At 37.1% G+C, this 23925-nt stretch overlaps 1 protein-coding gene across 4 annotated transcripts in view; it reads left to right on the forward strand.

Moving 5' to 3' along the window:
• The window catches only part of ASCC3 (activating signal cointegrator 1 complex subunit 3), a 415044-nt gene that overhangs the window by 111073 nt on the left and 280046 nt on the right, over positions 1 to 23925 (forward strand). For all 4 annotated transcript variants that reach the window (XR_005217810.1, XM_037842529.1, XM_037842528.1 and 1 more), the window contains exons 6-8: positions 2898 to 3105; positions 3837 to 3978; positions 4592 to 4717. Coding sequence is in view for 3 of the 4 variants with exons in the window: in XM_037842529.1 (XP_037698457.1) it covers positions 2898 to 3105; positions 3837 to 3978; positions 4592 to 4717 (476 nt within the window). In the remaining variant the exon portion in view is untranslated. The remainder of the gene's footprint in view (positions 1 to 2897; positions 3106 to 3836; positions 3979 to 4591; positions 4718 to 23925) is intronic.

Consider the following 23925-nt stretch of genomic DNA (forward strand, 5'->3'; position numbering starts at 1 on the left):
CACTGCCTTCTCGCCTCCATGGTTGCTACTGAGTAGTCACTACTTAATCTTATGTTGTTTCCTTTGTATATGGTGAATTGCTTTTCTCTTGCTGCTTTCAGAACTTGCTCCTTCTCTTCAGTATTTGACAGTGTGATCAGAATATGTCTTGGAGTGGGTTTATTTGGATTTATTCTATTTGGAGTTCGCTGGGCATTTATGCTTTGTGTATTTATATTGTGTAGAAGGTTGGGGAAGTTTTCCCCAACAATTTCTTTGAATACTCTTTCTAGACCTTTACCCTTCTCTTCCCCTTCTGGGACACCAATGAGTCTTAAGTTTGGATGTTTTATTTTATCTATTGTATCCCTGAGATCCATTTCGATTTTTTTGATTTTTTTCTCCATTCTTTCTTTTGTTCTTTGATTTTCTGTTCTGTGGGCTTCTAGGACACTGAGATGTTGTTCGGCTTCCTCTAGTCTTGTATTGTGAATATCCAGAGTCTTTTTAATTTGGCCAACAGTTTCTTTTATTTCCGTAAGAGCTTCTATTTTTTTTTTTTATTTATTCTTGCAATGTCTTCTTTATGCTCTTCTAGGGTCTTCTTTATGTCGCTTATATCCTGGGCCATGGTCTTCTTGATGTCCTTTAAATCCTTTGCCATGTTTTTGTTCCTCGATTGTAGATCTTTGATTGATTTTGCGAGGTATACTGTATCTTCCGATATTTTGGTTTGTGTGTTTGGAGTTGGATTCTCCATATCTTCTGGTTTTATCATATGCATTAAGATTTTCTGTTGTTTTTGGCCTCTTGGCATTTGTTTTGCTTGATAGGGCTCTTTCAAGTTGTAAAGAAAAATGGATATCGATCTAATTTTTCAGGAACACAGTTTGGTGATGTACACTTTCTCTAACTAACCAGCAGATGGTGTCTGTGAGTCACCTATATCCCTCGAGTCAGTTCTCAACCTTTTTTCCGCTTTGTGTGGGGAAATGATTTTTGTGGGTTCAGTTGGAGAACTCAGATTGGGTGTGTTGCTGGAGCTGTCCGCCCTGAATCTGGGGTGTGTGTACGGGTAGCCAGGGAGGAAGGGCAGTTCTAATGTTCAAATCCCCCAGGATCCCGGAGATTCAAGGCCTCCGCAAAAGTCTAAGCCTTCATTTCAGTTCAGCCCCAGCCTCTCTCTCTCACTGATCCATAAACCACCAGGTTTGGCATAGCGTCCCTGGGTTCTCCAAGCGGATCCCCCCTCCCAGCTAGGCTCCTCCAGTAGCTCAGCCAAGGGAAGGCTATGCTACATCATCAGTGCGCGCCGTCCCACAAGGGAAGCCTCGGGCCGCCGGGCCGTGCGGCAGCGCACTCCCAGCCCGAAGCAAAAATGGCCGAGCGGGGCGTCTCAGCCCCTCCCTCCTCACACCGTTCCTCCTTCCCAGCTCCGGGACAACTGGCGGGGCTTTGGGCTGTGGACACGGCCCCGGACAGGAGTTTATCCAGCCCTCCGGGGGCTAGCTGCTAGCCGCGGGGTTTCTTTCTGCTTCCGGCTCTCCCCTCCGTTCCCTCGAACCCAAGGGTATCTGCTGTGGGCTTTCTTCCCGGCCAGACAGCAAGAGGCCAGCCCAGCCCCCTCTTGCTGTGTTTTACTGCGTTGTTCCCACAATTGCTATTGGAGCCGCTCCGTTTTTTTTTTTCTTTTAAAACAGCCAGCTGGTCTCCATACGCTGAACCCTGGCTTCCCCAGCCCGCCGCGCGGCTGCGGGTCTTCCAGCCAGCTTACTCACTCGTTTCAGAATGCCGACTCCCGGTTTCACCAAGTATACGGCCCCTCTGGAGCTAGGAGCCCTCATCCAGTTGGTGCATCGCTGTAACCGGTATTCTAGGTCACTTTCTGGTTTTTAGCTAGTGTTTTTCATGGACACGTTTTTCTCGCCCTGTCTCAGCTAGCTGCCATCTTGGTTCTTCCGAGGCATATTTTCTTTAATCATGTAAACAGCTACTTCAGCTAGTATTATCATTGAGCTTTCCTTTAATTCTAAGAGCTAACAAACAAAATTAAAAAAAAAAAAAAAGAAGGAAGAAAACACCTTTTCTGGTCTTTGCAAATTGACCCTGGTGGGTGGTCTCATTCAGGGCTAATCTCCAGTAAATTTAGAGAATAGCTTGAGGATAAAGCATAGGGGCCTCCCTGATCCTTTCTGTGCTTGTTTCTTGTCTTGGGTATGCACATATGACCCTAGAAATTCCCCCATTTATTCAGATACAATTGTTCCCTCTTCCCTAGGAAACTCTTTTCTCATGGTCCTACAGCTGGCTATTCCTGGGCCCAGGCAGCCACAACTTGACTGCTGTCCCATAGCATTCTGTAGGTGGGATCTGTTAGCTGCTTCCTACAAGCAGGGCAAGTTCTGGGTTACTGAGTCCCTCAGCCACCACCGGACATGGCTGTCCCCAGTATGTGCATGAGGGTTACTCTCCCCACTCTGGAACCAGGACCAGGGTCTCCCACTAGGAGCATGGGCTGACTCTACACCAAGCTGGTGAGGGGGTTGGGGAGGGGCGAGCCAGAGTGCCACAAGATCCTACTGCTTTTCAGTAGCGTTTTTCTTGATGTGGTGCTTGCCCTCTTTCTATAATCCTTTGACTGTTTTCTGGAACTTTGAGAAGGATGTTTCTGCAAGTTCTTTGAAGTTAGTCAGAGCTTCTGGTGGAGGGGTGAAGCTCTTAGGCTTCTTACTCCACCATCTTATTTGGGGCCTGAATGCATCAATTTTAAAAAAATTACTTGTTAGAGCATTGTTCTAGTGTGTATTTAAGTGTGTGTGTGGCAGGGGTGAGGTGTGAGGGGCAAAGAAATGGTTTTCATAAAGGCTCTAAACTATGTCTGAGATTTGTAAAACATGTCTCTTAAATCTGCTTTGTAGACAATTGCAAAAAGATTTTAGGAGAAAATGCTAAACCTAATTATGGTTGTCAAGTCACTATCCATTCTGAACAAGAAAAGCAATTAATGAAACAATATCGTCGTGAAGAAAAAAGAATTGCCAGACGAGAAAAAAAGGCTGGAGAAGATGGAGAAGTTTCAGGAGAAGGACTGATGTGCTTTGATCCTAAAGAATTGCGGATGCAAAGGTAATAAATGCCAAAAGCTGAAAAATGCTTATGCTGTAATTGCTACTTTTATATATCATTATCATTTTTTAGTTTAGCTTTAGCAGTTTAGATGATTCTTAGTTCTAGTCACGTTTTCTACAAGAATAGAATTTTGCTGAATGAAAGCCTGATCTTCAGTTATAAGAAAGCAGTGATCTGCTTAATTAAAATATTTGTGGTTGCATCCACATAGGTGAGAGATTTCTGTTATAGAGGTAAGCCATTTTTAGGTTCTGTGCACACATGACTAAGTTAAGATTTGTGAAGCCTACATAAATTTATGAGACTTTTGTTTTCTTCCCTAGCTTAAAATGACTGTTTTCCCATGTTTATATTTAGATGTAGAAAAGGGGAAAATGAAATAAAGACAGACATTATTATATGTAGTTCTTTAAATATTGAGATCCATTTTTACTAACGAGATTTCTACTTATTAAACATCTTTGGAAGGTGGAAAATAAAATCATGAAGAACATTAAGTCAAACTTATTGACTAGTATTATCTAAAAATAGGTCTAACAATGTGTTGAATCCTGTTTCTAGCCCAGAAAATTTCAGAATTGCTAATATCTTCCTTTGTGTAGCTTAATTTATTTTCATTTAGAATGGAAGACTACCTGAAATACTTATTATTGTGACTTTGTTTTAGTATATGCTTTCCTTTTCAAGATAAAAATGTCAAATTCAGCCTATAATTTTTGTATTTACAGAGAACAGGCACTTCTGAATGCTAGAAGTGCTCCAATTCTGAGCAGACAGAGAGAGATGGACATTGAAAAAATACGTTATCCCCATGTTTATGATTCCCAGGCTGAAGCTATGAAAACATCAGCCTTCATTGCTGGCGCAAAGGTATGCCACTGGTGTCTGAGCCCTTTTGGACAATAAGTCTTTTCTGAGATAATGGCACATAGATTTTCCCTATTTCTTTTTTGACTGCGGTACTATTTGATTGTGCTGTGTTAGATTGTACTTCAAAATATTAGGGAAAATTAGCTAAAACAGTGTACATGAAATTCCTTGTACATAGTAGATATTCAGGAAATATTTGTTCTACTCTGCTTTTCATTATTTATGCAATATGTGGTTTTGATATTTAGGAGTTTCTTCACTATTTGACTAAACTTTACCTGGTTTATGTTACATTTTCACTAACTATATGAGTACTTTTTGTGCTCAGGAATATCATCTATTAATGTGTACTTTAAGCTTCATCGACATAAATGGGCCCATGTATTATATAAGATGCCTGATACACAAACACTTTGTGTTAGTGTTTTATTTTGTTTTGGTTTGTTTTGTTTTTTGATTTTGGCTAGAATTCCTTTACGTTAGCTAAATTTATTTATCAGCACTATGTCATAAAACTCAGCAATGTCTTCTCTGTCTCTCATTTAAGAGCTTTTTACCAGAAAAATTGTTTTAATTTTTATTATTTTTGTATTTTGATTTTTGGTGTTTACAGATGATTTTACCGGAAGGAATCCAAAGAGAGAATGCCAAGATCTATGAAGAAGTAAAGATTCCCTACAGTGAACCAATGCCAATTGGCTTAGAAGAAAAGCCAGTTTATATTCATGACTTAGATGAGGTGAGATGAGCATTTTATGGAGCTGATATTTTTAATGCTTATTATGTTTAATGAATGGATTTATAATAGAAAAATTTCAGAAAGGCAGTAGTTGGCTAATACTGTAGAGCGACATATGCAGTTGGTTACTAAAGAGACATGGTAGGGGAATTTAAACTTAAAAAATGACATGTATACATATATTTATTACATAAACATATTTATGTATATTTATGGGCATATATCTCTATATCTATATTTATGCTGATAATTTCAGCTAGACTTCGATTTAACCTATGTAAGCTGACTTAAGCAAAATGTTTTAAAGGATTGGTGTATTGTTATTCATATAGCAAATGGTCAGCCTATGGTAAAATCAAATATTTTTTTAAGGGGAGGATTAAATTCTAAAATATTTTCTTTACATTATTTTCCTTCAACTTTTTAAGTTTGAACTATTTGAAATCTATGGAAAAGTTGCATGAATAGTAGCATCCATATACCGTTCACCTGGACTCACCATTTGTTAAAATTTTGCCACATTTGCTTTATCTCAAAATAAAATGTTTCTTAATTTAGTGTAAAATATACCTACAATTTAGAGTTAATCTTTCTGTCACCAACTTGAAGTTGCTTTTGTTCTTTCATGTATAAGTCATATGTAGACATTAAGAAATATCAGAAAAATACAGACAAGCAACAAGAGCAGCATAAAGAATACTGATTTTCCTACCTACCCATAGCTAGCCATAACTGACTTCTCTCTATACAAATGTATGCATACATGTTTTGTTTTACAAAAATGGAATTATGCATACTGTTTTGTGAATTTTTTTTTTGTCAGTAGACATAATCCTCCAGCATTTGTTGCTTTCATAATTGAAATTTTATTGGTTGTTTTGAAGATAAACATACAGACATTATAAATAATTTGTACTCAATTCTTCACATATGTACTAAAAATCTAAAAAGCCATGTAGGTGTCATTCTTTTTTAAAGTAATTCCAGTGACTTTCTAGCTTCATATTTAGAAGCACATTTTCTTCAAGAGGATATCAAGCACAATTTGATAAGCTGTTACATCATAAGTCCCATTAATTCACAAATGAATATCATTTAATATATATCCTATAAACTCAAATTTCCAGTCTTTCAAAGCAAATAAAAGTTATTAGGAACACTGTTACAGAGATTTTACAGAGTGCATACAGTTCTGACAGGGAGGAGTGGTTGTCTCTAGGAGAAAATTCTATTGACAAACAAGGAAATAGAAATCTTTTAAAATGTTTGGCATATTGTGATGGTTAGGTTCATGTGTCAACTTGGCCAGGTGATGGTGCCCAGGTACCTGGTCAAGCAAGCACTGGCCTAACCGTTACTGCAAGGACATTTGTGGATGGTTAATAAACCAGAAGGCTGGTTTATTAAATCACCTGTCAATTGACTGCACCTGTGACTGATTACATCCACAAAGGGTGTGTCTTCCCCAATGAGAGAATTCAGTCAGCTGGATTTAATCCAGTCAGTTGAAGACTTTTAAGGGAAAAAGAGAGAGAACCTTCACTTCTTCTTTGGCTAGCCAATGAAGCATTTCCTGAGGAATTCACTGAACACCTTTGTCAGAGTTGCCAGTTCACTGCCTGCCCTACGGAATTTGGACTTGTGAATCCTGTGCTATAGAATTTGGACTTGTGCATCCCCACAGTTGTGTGAGACACTTTTATAGAGTCTTATATCTACAGATATCTCTTGTTGATTCTGTTTCCCTAGAGACCCTAACTAATACAGCTTGGTAGCGGGAGAGGTTTTTGAGAAACAGAATCTTAAAGTGGGCTTTTACAGTTGGTTTTCTACTTTGATTAGATTCAGAGGCACTAATGACTCCATTTCCAATAATCAGGATGGCACTGACAGTTAAGATGGCAGTGCAGAGGGTGCCACAGCCCCAGGCAAGATCAGGCCACCCTGCGCAGAAGGGTTTTTCTAGCTCTTGTTTGTCTTTCGGTTCTACTGGTCCCAGAGCTGTTGTACTCCTCTACTTGAAGGAGCTCTACTTGAAGGAGCTCAATGGGATGATTTTGAGGATATGTTGGAGGAGAGGAGGCATGTCAGTGACTTGCAATTTGCAATGAAATGCTACATACCTCTTGTGTATAAGGGAATTACTCCTTGCAAGCCAAGTGATACTAAATGTAGTGTTCTCAATTTTGAAGAGGTTCATTATATCATTAAACAACTTTCCAAGGAATCCCTTCAATCTGTTGATGTCTTCTGAGAAGCAGCTTGTGAAATCTTGGATGAAATGAGTCACATACTGCGTCTGGGAGATGTCCATTTTTTGGCCTTCACACTGAGCAAAGTATTTAAACAAATTTTCTCAAAGGTGTGTGTGAATGAAGACAGTCTTCAGAAAAGACAACAAACCATCCAGGAGCATCCAGTTGTTCTGCCGCCTAGTCAGCAAAGTTACATTGACTTTCTGATGTTGTCTTTTCTCTTATTCAACTATGATTTACCTTCACCAGTCATGGCAGCAGGAATGGATTTCCTGGGAAGGAAAATGATTGGTGAGATGCTACACAGTGTCATATGATAGCAACATAATCCTAATCAATACCTGTCACTTTAGATAATGATCCTACTGGATGTCATAAGCTTGAGTAGTAATACAGACCTCAGAAGAAAATATAGGTGTTATAATGTCAGATAGTTTAGTAGATACTTCTGTAGATTTGGATCTTTTTTTATACCAGCTTTGGATCTTTCTTGTACCGGGGAAAGTGCTATTAAAGATTTAGTCTTCTTTCCTTTTTCACTGATCATAATTACATGCCATTACTTACAGTCATATGGAACAATAGATAAAATCCTTTTATATCCTCTCCCTAACTGAATGTCACATTGGATAATTTTGTCCTGTCTTCTTAAATTACTTCTGTGATTCAGTTAAAAAATAAGGAGAATTTTAAAAATCTAAAATGATGTGCAAAAATGCTGTTCATGTCATTTAATGGATTTTGTGCTGTTTTGGAAGGGAATGTTCGACTTCTGTATCAGTCAGGACATACTCAGAATTTCAGAAATCAAAATTAAAAAGCTAGTTAACAAAGAAGACAATTTATTGGCTTTCCTAGTTGTACATCCGAGTTTAGAGCTGCCTATGTGCTGTTCTGGGTATATAGATTCAAATGATGTCATATGATCTTTCCCCTTTATCTCTTTCTCTCTCCATATCTCTACTTTTCTCTTTATTTCCTTCTCTTTTCTCTTCCTCTTATCTCCCCTCCCCCCTCTCACTCTCTTTCTCTGCTTCTGACTACAGATAGCTTTTCTCCAGTGATATAACCAGGGGGAAATGTATGAGAGAAGTTCTTTTCCCCCTTCCGTAATCCCCAAAGGTAGAGAGTTTTCCCCACAAGTTCAAGTAGAAGAAAGTCTTGGGATAAACTGATTGATATGACTTAGGTCACCTGTTCATTCCAGAACCAATTACTTTCCTGTGGTAGGAGTGCAGGATTCTTATTGATCATGCTGAGGAATGTGCCCACTCATGAATACTGTTGTCAGCCCCACATAAGCCATCAGGAGGAGTCAAGGAGGAATTTCCCAAAGGAAAAGAGGGTGCCATTACTACCATAAAAGGGGGGATAAGAAAAATGCTAAGCAGACAAAACCATTTCTTTGATATTTTGGGTGAAAGACTCAGGTTTGCTTTTTTGTTGGTATTAAATATGTTGGCTTCTCTCTCTCTCTGCATAGTTGGGAGTTATATTTTTAAATAGTCAGTAGAGAGTTATTCAGCAAAAATGAACTGCTGCCCCAAAGTAAGGGAATGGTACTGCAAATGATATAATGTTTCGTTTGAGAAATTAAGAGAATTGAGTCCTATAAAATCTGGTTGTAGAGAATTTGAGAATTAGGTTTTCTCTCTGATCCCAGTTTCTTGAATCCTATGCTTATAGGCCAGATTTGGGAGGATAAAGAATAGGGTATTATCCTTGACCTTAAATTACTCATGTAGTGTGTCTGCTTCACAGTCTTTATGGTACGGTAGGGATATGTTGTACGAGGTTCTGTGGTAGCACAGAGAAGTCAGTGCTTAACAGACTAAAGAGGTCAGGGAAGAAGCATTCATGGAGGCAAATGTTGAGGGCATAGAATTTTTTTCAGGTAGATGGAGTAGGTAGGGGTATATCTCAGGCGAAGATTGCTGTATGAAACAGTTTGTGATTTTGGGGAAACCAGTTCTTCAGCCTTGTTATTAGCATGTAGACTGTATGTGGGGAAGGACAGCAAAAGAGTATAAAAGAGATGATATAGCATGCACAAGAAGTGCTTTGGAAACCATGCTGAGGTTTAGACACAATGTTGTATGAATTATTACTTTTTAAACATAGGATAGTGAATAATTACGTTTTGTTTTCCCTTAAAAGAATTTCTCTGGCTGCAATGCTAAGAGTAAATTGGAGGGTTAGAGTAAAGAGTGCTGCAGTAGTCCAAAGGAGAAATGCTACAAGCCTGAAAAAAAGAAGTGGCAGCTTATATAAAGAGGAGAATAATTGGAGAGAAATTTAGCTACTAGTATGTATAAAATCTGATGACTGAATAAATGTAAAGGGATGAGAAGAATCTAGAATGACATCCAGGTTTTTGTCTTAGACAACATGGGAGGGTGATGGTGTCATTTATTAAGATGAGAAATAGGACAAAATGGAAAAGGGTTTGTGCATGTTAAGTATAAGAGGCAGTGTATCATGTTGATTAAAAACGGTATCTGAATCCAGGCCAAATTCTACCTTTGAGACTTTGAGCAGGTAAGTTTCTTACCTCTCTGTGATCCAGTTTTGCATTTATAAAATTGGGATACTGGTACCTACTTGATAGTTTTATTGCAAGAATTATATGAGTTAATATGGGTAAAAATATTTAGAAGAATATTTGGCACTTTAAAAAATTGAGCTGAAATGCTAGCCTAAAATGGTAAATGTAATGATGAAAACTGACACTGAGATTAGTCAGAGAGTGTAGATAAAATGAGAAGACCAGAGGCCTAAGGATGATAACTGTCTGGAAGATGTAAAGGAATAGAAAACAGAAGAGTCAGCATACAGGCTAGGATGGTTAGGATAAGTGTGTTGAGGCAGGAGAGGGGAGAGTGACTTTTGATCTACAAAATGTCAGATGTTGTTGAGAGTTCAAGTAAGATAATGTCACGATTCAAAACAGATTGTTCATCGCATTAAATCTAAAGCAGACTAAGTATTCCTGGTTAACTAATTTGATGGAAGATTTTTTTAGAACATTAGGTTTGCTTTGTGTATTTTTCAATCTAGGACATGGAACTAAATGTTCCTCACCTCCTGTCTAGTTCCAGAAGTACCACTCCACTCTTTATAGGAGTGTGGCCCCATTTTTCTCTTAACTTTATTGAATCTGTTGTGTACCAATGGAAAATCTGTACCTTAATGTGATAAAACCGACTTTACGGGGAAAGGGTTGAGTTTGGTAGTAGTGGTTCCTTTCAATAACTAGAGTAAAACTCTGATTCCTAGGTTTAACTTTAATATTTATAGTACCTGTATATATATAACTTCATAAATATGCCCTAAAGCTTTTTATGATTTTTACCAGTTGTCTGTATACTATTACTTTCTGACAAGAAAATGATTTTTTAAACTTTGAGAGTTATTCAACTGCTGATACAATTATAAGATAAATTAGGAAAATTTAAAAATGGCTTTTATGAAACAGTTATTGAAAAATTAAATTCAATGTTATTTTGCAATAAATATAAAATAAATGCTCTATGTAAACCTTAAGAGTCTATGCCATCTCTTAACTCTATGTTTTTGTTCATATTTTTAATTTGTTTAGAATGCACCCCCACCCCATTTGTTTTCCTGGCTAGGCTCCCACTTGTCCTTCAACATTCAGTTTGTGTTACCTTCTGCAAAGAGTATTCTTTGACTTTCTCCTTACTTCATCTGGCCTTAAAGTTTGTTTTTTCTCCTCTCTGTCCTCATTAAGCTTACTGTATTTAATCATCTCTATATCCAAATGCTTTAAGATTATTGTAATTCCTCATTATTACATGAGGATATTAATATTACATAAGGACTTCTCAGCGCTTTTTATATGTTAATGTGCAGTATAAATCTCAAGGAAGTGGGGTAGGAATAGTGTGTATTACATGTCACAAGGAAATTTATTTTAGGAGCAATATATTACAGGACTAATATTCTACAGAATGTATTTTAGGAAATAATGCATTAGCCTATGAACGCATTGAAGAAGGCAAAAACTCTGTTCTATTCATTGTATTAACAGTACTTAGAAATACATCATACTGATTAAGTATTTAATAAATAATTGTTGAAACAGTGATATAGATGAATTAGCATTTTAGGATCTTTTGGTAGTTCAGCCAGTGAGCTTAGTTTTCTTTCTTATTTCCTACCCTTAGAAAATGTCACTGCTCAATAGTGCTTACATGTTCTATAATGGGTATTCACAGGTAATTGATATTCCATAAATGTTGTTGAATGGATGAATGAATGAACTGAAGGGAAGGAAAGAAAAGGTGGCAAAATTCCAGTCCATGAATATGGCTGCTTTACAAACACTTTGTTGAAGGGAATTGATGAGGAAAAATGAAATGAAATTACTAAAATATGAATCTAATTAGTTCAGTCTACAGGATCACAATATTTTGTGTTTTGGACTTCTATGAGAATTTGTCACAAAGTTTTTATGACTTCCCCAGAAGAATGCACACATATATGCCTAGAAACATGTATAAGCAATTAATTTTGTTGCTTTGAAATTCTTCATAATGTCAAAATATAATAATCTGTTTATACAATCAACAAATATTCATTGACTGTTGTGCCAGTTTGGATGTGTTGTGATCCCCCAAACACCATTATCTTTGATGTAATCTTGTGTAGGCAGACCTATCAGTGTTAATTAGATTGTAATTCCTTGAGTGCTTCCATGGAGTTGCGCCCCACCCAGCTGTGGGTGACGACTCTGATTGGATAATTTCCATGGAGGTGTTGGCCCGCGCATTCAGGGTGGGTCTGAATTAAATTACTGGAGCACTATATAAGATCTGACAGAAAGAGCAAGCTGCTACAGCCAGGAGGGACACTTGGAAGAAAGCACAGGAGCTGCAGATGAGAGACAGTTTGAAGACAGCTGTTGAAAGCCGACTCGTGCTCCAGAGAAGCTAAGAGAGGAGAAATACCCCAAGTGCAGCTAAGAGTGACATTTTTGAGGAACTGCAGCCTAGAGAGGAACATCCTGGGAGAAAGCCATTTGAAACCAGAACTTTGGAGCAGACACCAGCCATGTGCCTTCCCAGCTAACAGAGGTTTTCCGGACACCATTGGCCATCCTCCAGTGAAGGTACCTGATTGCTGATGTGTTACCTTGGACACTTTATGGCCCAGAGACTAACTGTTAACCAAATAAACCCCCTTTATACAAGCTGATCCATTTCTGGTGTTTTGCCTCCGGGCAGCATTAGCAAACTAGAACAACTATCTACACTGATCTAGTCATTCTTCTAAGCACAGGGAATAAAGTAGAAAACAAAACAAAGTTCCTGCTTTAGTTGGGGGAAACCGGATACGTAAATGAAACAGGGTAATGGGGTTAGGGAAAGAACATTCCCCAGGTCCGGTGAAAAACAAGTGCAAAATCTCATAGGTAGTCGCATGCTTGGCATTTTTCTCCCTCATGTGAAAATATTATTATATTTGCACATTTAATCAATATCATTGACCACTATAGGTTTCACTAAGTTTTTCAGTCCCAGTCTTTATCTTCTGTCTTTCCTTCTCATGTCATACATGCCCCTAGCTTTTCTCTTTTAACTGTACTTATACAGTTAAGTTCAGTGTACTTAAAGTATTGCGCTACCATAACACAGTATTGTGCCATCCATTTTTGGATCTGTACAATCAGTCCTGTTGAACATTCTATACTCCTTCAGCATTAAATGCCCAATCTCTACCCTCTCTATATCTGATCTGTACAATCAGTCCTGTTGAACATTCTGTACTCCTTCAGCATTAAATGCCCATCTCTACCCTCTCTGTATCTCCTGATAATCTGCATTCTCAGCTTTAATTCCAAGTTTGCTCATTAATGTTAGTTCATATTAGTGAGACCATGCAGTATTTGTCCTTTTGTTTCTGTATAATTTCACTCAACATAACATCCTCAGGGTTCATCCACTTTGTTATATGCTCTGTGACTTTATTCTGTCTTATAGCTGTGTAATATAACATCATATGCATGTACCACAGTTTGTTTATCCACTCATTAGTTGATGGACATTTGGGCTGTTTCCATCTCTTAGCAATTGTGAATATTGCCAGTATAAACATTGGTTTACAAATGTCTGTTCATGTTCTAGCTTTCAGTTCTTCCGAGTATATACCTAGCAATGGGATTGCTGTATCATATGGCAATTCTGTACTTAGCTTACCCAGGAACCACCACATTGCCTTCTAGAGTGGTTGCACCATTCTACATTCCCACCAAAAGTGTATGTGTTCCTTTTCTCCACATCCTCTCAGGCACTTGTAATTTTCTGGGTTTTTTTGGGGGGGTTTTTTTTTGATAATGGCCATTCTTGGAGGTGTGAGATGATATCTCATTGTGGTTTTGATTTGCATTTCCCTAATAGCCAGTGAAGTTAAGCGTCTTTTCATATGTTTTTGAGCTATTTGTATTTTATCTTCGGAAATGTGCCTGCCCATGTCTTTTCCCCATTTTTTAATTGGGTTGTTTGTCTTCTTGTTGTTGAGTTCTAGGGTCTCTTTATATATTCTGGTTATGAAACCCTTATCTGATACGTGGTTTCCAAATATTGTCTCCCATTGGGTAGGCTGCCTTTTTACTTTTCTGGCAAAGTCCTTTGATGCACAAGAGTATTCAATTTTGAGGCAATCGGTTTATCTATTTTTGTTTCATTGCTTGCGCTTTGGGTATAAGGTCTAGGAAACCACCTACTATCACAAGATCTTTAAGAGAATTGCCTACATTTTCTTTTAGAAGTTTTATGGTCTTAGCTCTAAAGACCTAAAGGTCTTCCATTTTGAGTTAATTTTTGTATACAGTATGAGATAGAAGTCCTCTTTCATTCTTTTGGATATGAATATCCAGTTCTGCAAACACCATTTATTGAAGAGGCTGCTCTTTCTCAGTTGTAATGACCTGACCACCTTATCAAAGATCAGTTGTCTGTAGATGAGAGCATCTGTTTATGAACACTCAGTTGGATTCCACTGGTCAGCACATCTGTCTCTATGCCAGTACCATGCTGTTGTGACCACTGTAGCATTGTAATATGCTTTAAAGTCAGGTAGTGTGAGACGTCCCACTTCATTTTTCTTTCTCAAAATATTTGTAGCTATTCCCAGCATGCTGCTCTTCCAAATAAATTTGATTATTGGTTTTTCTATTTCTGCAAAGTAAGTTGTTGGGATTTTAATTGGTATTGCATTAAATCTTAAATCAATTTGAGTAGTATTGACACCTTAATTATATTTAGTCTTCCAATTCGTGAACACAGTATGCCCTTCCATCTATTTAGGTATTCCTTGATTACTTTTAGCAATCTTTTCTAGCTTTCTGTGTATAGGTCTTTTATGTCCTTGGTTAAATTTATTCCTAAATATTTGATTCTTTTGGTTGCTATTATAAATGGAATTTTTTTCTTGATTTCCTCCTCAGAGTGCTCATTACTAGTCTATAGAAACACTATTGATTTTTGCATGTTGGTCTTGTATCCTGCAATGTTGCTTCATGTATTTCCAGAGACTCTGGCTCAGTGTATAAATATTCATGATTGTTATGTCTTCTTGATGAATTATCCCTCTTACTAATACATAGTGTCCTTATTTTTCTCTTTTAATTACTTTACATTTGTCATCCAGTTTGTCTGATATTAGTATAGCCACCCCTGCTTTTTTTCTGTTTCTTGTTCATGTGAAATATCTTTTCAAGCTTACACTTTAAACCTACTTTTGTCCTTGTGTCTAAAGTGCATCTCTTGTAGACAGCACATGGATGATTCCTGTTTTTTAATCCATTCTGTCAGTCTATGTCTTTTGACTGGGGAGTTTAATCCATTAACATTTAATGTTTTTACTGTAGAGACAGTACTTTCTTCTACTGTTTGGTCTTTTGGATTTTATGTTATATGTTATTTTTTATTCTCTCTTTTTACCCTTAATGATAATCTTCATTTCTATACTCTTCTCCAAACCTCTCTCTCCTGTCATTTCCTATCTGACTGTAAATTTCCTTTAGAATTTCTTTTAGGACCAGTCTCTTGTTTACAGATTCTCTCGGTATCTGTTTGTCTGAAAATATTTTAAACTCACTCTCATCTTTGAAGCACAGTTTTCCCACATGTGGAATTCTTGGTTGGCAGTTTTTCTTTCATCATCTTAAGTATGTCATACCACTGCCTTCTTGCCTCCATGGTTTCTGCTGAGAAATCCACACATAGTCTTATTGAGCTTCCCTTGTATGTGATGGATCGCTTTTCTCTTGCTGCTTTCAGAGCTCTGTTTGTTTTTTGACATTTGACAGTGTGATTGGTATGTGTCTTAGAGTAGGTTTTTTTCGGATCTATTCTGTTTGTGGTATGCTGTGCTTCTTGCATCTCTAATGTTATGTCTTTCTTTAGAGTTGGGTAATTTTCATTGATTATTCCCCCCATTCTTTCTGCCCCTTTCCCTTCTCTTTTCCTTTTGGGACACCCTTAACATGTATATTCATGCGCTTCATGTTGTCATTTAGTTCCCTGAGAACCTGTCCATATTTTTCTATTCTTTTCCCTATTTGTTCTTTTGATGTGTAGGATTTCAGATACTGTGTCCTCTGGTTCATGATCCTTTCTTCTACCTCTTCAAATCTGTTGTTGTATGTCTCTACTGTATTTTTCATCTCTTCTCTTGTGCCTTTCATTCCCATGAGTTCTGCCATTTCTTTTTTCAAGCTTTCACATTTTACTGTATGGTCACTCAGTGTCTTCTTTATATCCTTCATCTCTTTTGCCACATTTGCTTTCAACTTGTTGACTTGATTCAGAAGATTTGTTTGAACATCTTTAATTAGTTGTTTTGAACTCCTGTATCTCATTTGGAGTATTAGTTTGTTCCTTTGAGCCATATCTTTGTGCTTCCGGGTATGACTTGTGATACAAATCAGCATCTGATTTGCTTGATTCTTTTTTTTTTTTTTCTGAAGTTCATTTTCTCTCTTTTACCTAAGGTTTTCTGGTTGGCTGGCTTTGTTCTCTGTCTGTTCTTTGACATTCAGTTCCACTTTTTCTAGACCTCTGGCACTGCTTCTGTGTAACTTATCGGAACTTTTCAGCTCTTGTTATTCTGGTTCTTCCCCTTCCTATGTGGAGGTTTTTGTTTTGAGGGACGGTCTCCCCAGATACGACCAACTCCAATCAGATTTTCTCAGACTAGACAGGCCTAGGTCTCAGGAGGAGGGTGTAATCAGTATCAAGTTTCCCTGGGGATGAGACAGCAGGTTTCCAGTATTTCCTGTGACCCTCTTGATTCTGTGCTTTCCTATCCTACTCAGCAGGTGGCACTTGTCAGCCCGCAGCTCCCCTCTGGCATAAAGTGGTACAGTGCCTTTAATTCTCAGCAGACACTGTGCCTGCCAGGGGCCTGGTTGAGACAGAGGCTTAGGCGGAGATGGGGCTTAAACTGTTCCTGTTTTCCAGCCCCTTGTGTCTGAATTCTCTGAATGAGAGCTGCCACTTATGTGGGCACTGCCCCCCCCCCCTTTCTTGGGAAAGATAGGCCCTTCAGGAAATTAGCTCCTTCACCTGGCTAGTTGCTCTGTCTCTTAGATGTTCTTCAACTCTGCCGTTGCTTGGGTCATTGCTGACAACTGAAAAAGTTTACTGTTTTCTTTATGCTAAAAAGTTAAAAAAAAAAAAAATCCTTTTCAGAGACAGTCCCCAGCCCCCCAATTCGCCATTCAGCAGCTGCAGTTGTTACCCAGCTGTGTGTGCCCCTTTTCTTGGTGCATAGCTGTTTTCTATTACTCTGCCCTTAGCCAGCTCCAAACACTTCTGCTTCTTTTGTTTTCCTTCAGCCCCACCTCCTCTCTGCCAGGGGGAGACCTCTGGTTTACTTTCCTGCTTCCTGCAGGTTTATCTGTGCTCAGAGCTTTTATTCAGCAGTCCAAATTTGTTAATTAAATCTGCAATGGAAGCTTGGTTGTGCTACCTTCCCTTGCTCCTAGTAGGGATTGCTTCTTTTTCCTGCAGGGAAGTGACTCCAAAATGTGCCAGTCAGGGAGGGGTGCCAGCCTCCACAGATTGGGAGACTTTACTTAGTTATGTGCTGTGATCTAGGCCCTTTTACCTGCCAATGTACAATGTGTGTCTGGTCACGGAAGTCCCTCAAAACTTTAGATTTTTTAACTGCAATTACGTCCCCCCTAACACTTTGACATTATTGTCCTATATTTTAGTTAATATGTTATTTTAGTTTTTATCCCAGCTATTTTTATAGTCAATAGCTATTTGATTTTTCTTACATATTTTATCCATCATTTTGTAATTCCACTCAGTGCTTTCATGTTCTATCATTTTCTGTTACCTTAATTTTCTATAGTCAGAACCTTTTAGTGGCAGAAACCTCTCAATTTTTATTGGTCTAAAATGCTTCTGTTTTGCCATTGTTCTTGTAAGATATACTCACTGTTAATAGAAATCTAATTTGACAGTTACTTTTCTCTTAGCATATTATTCTGTCATGTTCTTTTCATTTTCCTTTCTAAGAAATCTGCAGTCTAATTGTGATTTGTTTTATGGATAAGCTTTTCTCTCTGGATGCTTTAAAAATCTTCTGTTTGCCTTTGGACTTTAGTAGTTTTAATATTATGTTTCTGGATGTAGCTTTATTTTACACTTGTTTATTTTCTCATTCTATTGTCTGCATAACAATCAGCAGCCAAAAGAAATAAGAAAAATAAAAAGAACTTTAAATTTTTTATATACCTATAATGTGGCAGACATTGTTAGACCATATAAAAGAAAAAGCAAAAAAGAAAATACAAGGTGCTTCTCTTGTCTTCACTGAGCTTACATCATAGTTTTGGACGTAAAAAATGTAGTGATCTGTGTTCCATAGTACTTAACAGTATACTGTGGAATGCCTGATGTCCAAAATCAGTACTTTGAATTCAGTGTAGTCTCATATAAAAGGCAGGGAGATCACTGTAGCCTATAGCTATTAATGAAGATTTTTTGGAGAATATGAGACTAGAGTTGTTTCTTGACTGCTGTGGTCTGGGGAACTGGGCTTTATGTAAAATAATGATGATAAATTTAATGATTGTTTATTATAATGAGCTACTTTTGGGTATATAGAGAAAAGAACTGTTCCTGATTTCATGTTGAAAAGTTTGTGTGGACCTGGTATAAAAAAAAAAAAATGGCGATCATTATGTCTTGTTCATGTTACATTTTTATATAAAATCTTCAAAATTAGGAAAACTTGGTCATTGTCAGGAGGGTCATTGTTTCATATGGTAGATTATTATTGAAAGTACTACTATGAAATATGTAAGGAAAATTTTGAAAATTCTCAACTTAGTCTCTAAAGTAGTTGAGAGAATTTGATGCATTCATTCTGTTAAGTATAAAAGCATGTTTTTGGTAATATATTATCTTCTGTTTTGGGATCAATCATGTTTAATAAATGTAAAAATTTTAATCACTGCATAAGCTTTCTCATAAAGTCATAAATAACGGCTTTTTATTTGTGCTCCCAAAATGATTTTAATTTTATGATTAAAATGGAATGTTTACTTGTGAGAATGCATTATAGTTAAAATATTTGAAATGCCCAAGTCTCATTTGACTGGAAACACTATCTGTATTTTCTTCTAAGTAAGAATTGATGTTGTCTCTATGCCCTAAACCTTTTTAGGATTGCAGTGCCATAAAGTTAGTTGGGAAGACTTACATACAACTAACTAGGAAAAGGGCACCAGCTGCTTGAATAATACCTGCTAAACTACAGAGTGTGTTATTACTAACATCTGCCTCAAGCTAGGAGTAATCTAACAAGACAACTTTTTTTACAACCTACCCTTTATCGATTATATAGCCAGAAATTAGAATAGAGAGGATTAAAAGCTTTAAGGAATATTGATTTGTCCCAGAATGATAATTTTAGAAGTTGAATAAATTCAGAAATCTGGAAATTAGATGAATTGTACTTGAATGTGCAAATTTCAAATTACTGTAGAAGTAGACTTAATCTATACCTTCCAATATATCTAAGTGTCATGGTTACCCAGATATATTATAATAAACCAAAATATTTGGTATATATATATTTTTTTTTATTTAGATTTCCTTCAGATTATTTGTCTCTGAAAATATGTACAGACTGGTTGTCAGTCATCAATAATGATTGCGTGAGACCCTGATAGATGAAAGCCCTTGTGTTAGGAGGTATGGTAGTTACAAAGAGGTTTACAACTAAGGTCCTGCCTTTAAGGAACTTGTTTCCCAGTTAGGTGGATGGAACTGATGTTGAATTCCCAGTTTCACTACTTGCAAATTTTAGACATGGATCAAATTGCATAATTCCTCTGAGTTTCAGTTTCCTCATCACACAATTTGTTTTGAAGGTTACGTGAGATTGCAAACAGAAAATGTGTAGCAATATCTGTGATGTGTTTTTGTTAATTAGTAATGCTTATATAAATTGTGCCTTCACTTCTTTTCTCGCATCAGTAACTGAGTTTTGCTGTTTAATTTGGGTATACTTGGCATCTTTCAGTTAAGAATTACTGATAGTTGGAATTATTTTGGTATAAATAACTTAAAATACTTATAGGTGACTATTGGAATAATATAGAAGACAGCTTTAAATTCATAAATATTCAATAAAAGAAGTCAGACTTCTTTATTTAATACTGTACATTTTATTAGGCACCTTAGGTTTCATTGTTTGACATAATTTCTCACATATTAACCCTGACAGCAAGAGGTTTAGAAAGGGCAAATTTAAATTTGATCCAGTGGTACAAATATCATAGAGTAAAAACATAGGTTGCCTTGCTTTTTGCATTCTGAACAAGCTCTTACATTTTTGATAAATTTCAGAATTCTATAAAAAATAATTCTATAATTTTGGATACTTTTTAATGCATTAGAGGAAATCAGTGTTTAATGAATCTCAATGAATTCTTAAATAAGCTGCGTAAGTTTTATTTCATAGCTTTCAGGATTTCTTCCTTTAAATGTTTTGCGTGTCCTTCCAAATATCTATATAATACATAAGAAGTTCAAGCAAAATGTTTTTTTTATAGGTACCCTCCCTTCGTATAATTCTCTGTCCTAATTTGACGCATATTTTAAACATAAGTTTTTATAGGTAAACATACTTTGTTCGTTACAGAGTACATCATTTTAAATTAAAAAAGAAATGAAGTGGAAAACCTAATCACTATTTTGAGAATTGGAAGGGAAAGTTAGGATAACAGTTCCCAATCTTGCCCATACTTCAGAATCATTTGTGCACTGTTAAAATATATACAGATTACTATTCCACACACTACACAAACAAGTGAGAAGTTCAAGCTTGAGTCCTGGAAGTCTGTCATTTTACAAAGCACTCAACACTCCCTACCCTAAGTATGAGGAACCTGTTCTCAAAAGCTCTGGCCTCAGTATATCCTCAGTTGAGCCCCTCTCTAGCAGTCTTCGACTAGGTCATTCTCCTAATCTTTTGAGTTGTTGGTTCAGTATATTTAGAACTGTTCCAATGTGAGTTTCTGATTTCTTGTGGGGAAATAGTGAACAGTAAACTGAATTTATAGAGTGCTTCCTTACGTTTAAAGGAAAGATGATCAGTCATAAGCATAAATGGTTTTGTTCACATTCTCTTATTTTGTTATTTGGTTTGGTTTGTGTTTTTCTGTGTGTGGTTAATAATTTGCCCCTTTGTATACTCATATTTATTACAGTATAATTTAAAAACTGTAAAACACACCATTTCCTGGGTATAGTACTATGAATTTTGACAAACGTGGTCATGTAAATATCATATAAATATCAACAAAATCAAGCAACAACATTTACATCACCCCAAAAAGTTTTCATCCTGCCTCTTTTTTTTTTTTAATCATCATTTTATTGAGATATATTCACATACCATGCAGTCATACAAAACAAATTGTACTTTCGATTGTTTACAGTACCATTACATAGTTGTACATTCATCACCTAAATCAATCCCTGACACCTTCATTAGCACACACACAAATATAACAAGAATAATAATTAGAGTGAAAAAGAGCAATTGAAGTAAAAAAGAACACTGGGTACCTTTGTCTGTTTGTTTCCTTCCCCTACTTTTCTACACATCCATCCATAAACTAGACAAAGTGGAGTTTGGTCCTTATGGCATTCCCAATCCCATTGTCACCCCTCATAAGCTACATTTTTATACAACTGTCTTCGAGATTCATGGGTTCTGGGTTGTAGTTTAATAGTTTCAGGTATCCACCACCAGCTACCCCAATTCTTTAGAACCTAAAAAAGGTTGTCTAAAGTGTGCGTAAGAGTGCCCACCAGAGTGATCTCTCGGCTCGTTTTGGAATCTCTCTGCCACTGAAGCTTATTTCATTTCCTTTCACATCCCCCTTTTGGTCAAGAAGATGTTCTCCATCCCACGATGCCGGGTCTACATTCCTCCCCGGGAGTCATATTCCACGTTGCCAGGGAGATTCACTTCCCTGGGTGTCTGATCCCACGTAGGGGGGAGGGCAGTGATTTCACCTTTCAAGTTGGCTTAGCCAGAGAGAGAGGGCCACATCTGAGCAACAAAGAGGCATTCAGGAGGAGACTCTTAGGCACAAATACAGGGAGGCCTAGCCTCTCCTTTGCAGCAACCGTCTTCCCAAGGGTAAAACTTATGGTAGAGGGCTCAACCCATCAAACCACCAGTCCCCTATGTCTGTGGTCATGTTAGCAACCATGGAGGTGGGGTAGGCGAATACCCCTGCATTCTCCACAGGCTCCTCAAGGGGGCACTACATCTTTTTTTTTTTTTTTTCCTTGTTTGTCTTTTTTCTTTTTTTTCTTTTTTTTAACTTTCCCTTCTTTTTTAGATCAACTGTATGAAAAAAAAAGTTAAAAAGAAAACAAACATACAATAAAAGAACATTTCAAAGAGACCATAACAAGGGAGTAAGAAAAAGACAACTAACCTACGATAACTGCTTAACTTCCAACATGTTCCTACTTTACCCCAAGAAAGTTACATAATATAGCAACATTTCAGTGAACTTGTTCCTACCACATCCATCAGAAATTAACAGACCATAGTCATTTCTGGGCATCCCCAGAACGTTAAATAGCTTATCTGTTCTTCTTGGATTATTGTTCCCCCTTCCTTAATTGCTCTCTACTGCTAGTTCCCCTACATTCTACATTATAACCCATTTGTTTTACATTTTTCAAAGTTCACATTAGTGGTAGCATATAATATTTCTCTTTTTGTGCCTGGCTTATTTCGCTCAGCATTATGTCTTCAAGGTTCATCCATGTTGTCATATGTTTCACCAGATCGTTCCTTCTTACTGCCGCGTAGTATTCCATCATGTGTATATACCACATTTTATTTATCCACTCATCTGTTGAAGGACATTTGGGTTGTTTCCATCTCTTGGCAATTGTGAATAATGCTGCTATGAACATTGGCGTGCAGATATCTGTTCGTGTCACTGCTTTCCGATCTTCCGGGTATATACCGAGAATTGCAATCGCTGGATCGAATGGTAGCTCTATATCTAGTTTTCTAAGGAACTGCCAGACTGACTTCCAGAGTGGCTGAACCATTATACAGTCCCACCAACAATGAATAAGTGTTCCAATTTCTCCACATCCCCTCCAGCATTTGTAGTTTCCTGTTTGTTTAATGGCAGCCATTCTAACCGGTGTTAGATGGTATCTCATTGTGGTCTTAATTTGCATCTCTCTAATAGCTAGTGAAGCTGAACATTTTTTCATGTGTTTCTTGGCCATTTGTATTTCCTCTTCAGAGAACTGTCTTTTCATATCTTTTGCCCATTTTATAATTGGGCTGTCTGTACTATTGTCATTGAGTTGTAGGATTTCTTTGTATATGCAAGATATCAGTCTTTTGTCAGATACATGGTTTCCAAAAATTTTTTCCCATTGAGTTGGCTGCCTCTTTACCTTTTTGAGAAATTCCTTTGAGGTGCAGAAATTTCTAAGCTTGAGGAGTTCCCATTTATCTATTTTCTCTTTTGTTGCTTGTGCTTTGGGTGTAAAGTCTAGGAAGTGGCCTCCTAATACAAGGTCTTGAAGATGTTTTCCTACATTATCTTCTAGGAGTTTTATGGTACTTTCTTTTATATTGAGATCTTTGGTCCATTTTGAGTTAATTTTTGTGTAGGGGGTGAGGTAGGGGTCCTCTTTCATTCTTTTGGATATGGATATCCAACTCTCCCAGCCCCATTTGTTGAAAAGACCATTATGGCTCAGTTCGGTGACTTTGGGGGCCTTATCAAAGATCAGTCGGCCATAGATCTGAGGGTCTATCTCTGAATTCTCAATTCGATTCCATTGATCTATATGTCTATCTTTGTGCCAGTACCATGCTGTTTTGGCAACTGTGGCTTTATAATAAGCTTCAAAGTCAGGGAGTGTAAGTCCTCCCACTTCGTTTTTCTTTTTTAGAGTGTCTTTAGCAATTCGAGGCATCTTCCCTTTCCAAATAAATTTGATAACTAGCTTTTCCAAGTCTGCAAAGTAGGTTGTTGGGATTTTGATTGGGATTGCATTGAATCTGTAGATGAGTTTGGGTAGAATTGACATCTTAATGACATTTAGCCTTCCTATCCATGAACATGGAATATTTTTCCATCTTTTAAGGTCCCCTTCTATTTCTTTTAGTAGAGTTATGTAGTTTTCTTTGTATAGGTCTTTTACATCTTTGGTTAAGTTTATTCCTAGGTACTTGATTTTTTTAGTTGCTATTGAAAATGGTATCTTTTTCTTGAGTGTCACTTCCGTTTGTTCATTTCTAGCATATAGAAACATTACTGACTTATGTGCATTAATCTTGTATCCCGCTACTTTGCTAAATTTGTTTATTAGCTCTAGTAGGTGTATCGTTGATTTCTCAGGGTTTTCT

Source organism: Choloepus didactylus, chromosome 7 (assembly GCF_015220235.1).
Source record: "Choloepus didactylus isolate mChoDid1 chromosome 7, mChoDid1.pri, whole genome shotgun sequence".
Lineage (NCBI taxonomy): Eukaryota > Metazoa > Chordata > Mammalia > Pilosa > Megalonychidae > Choloepus > Choloepus didactylus.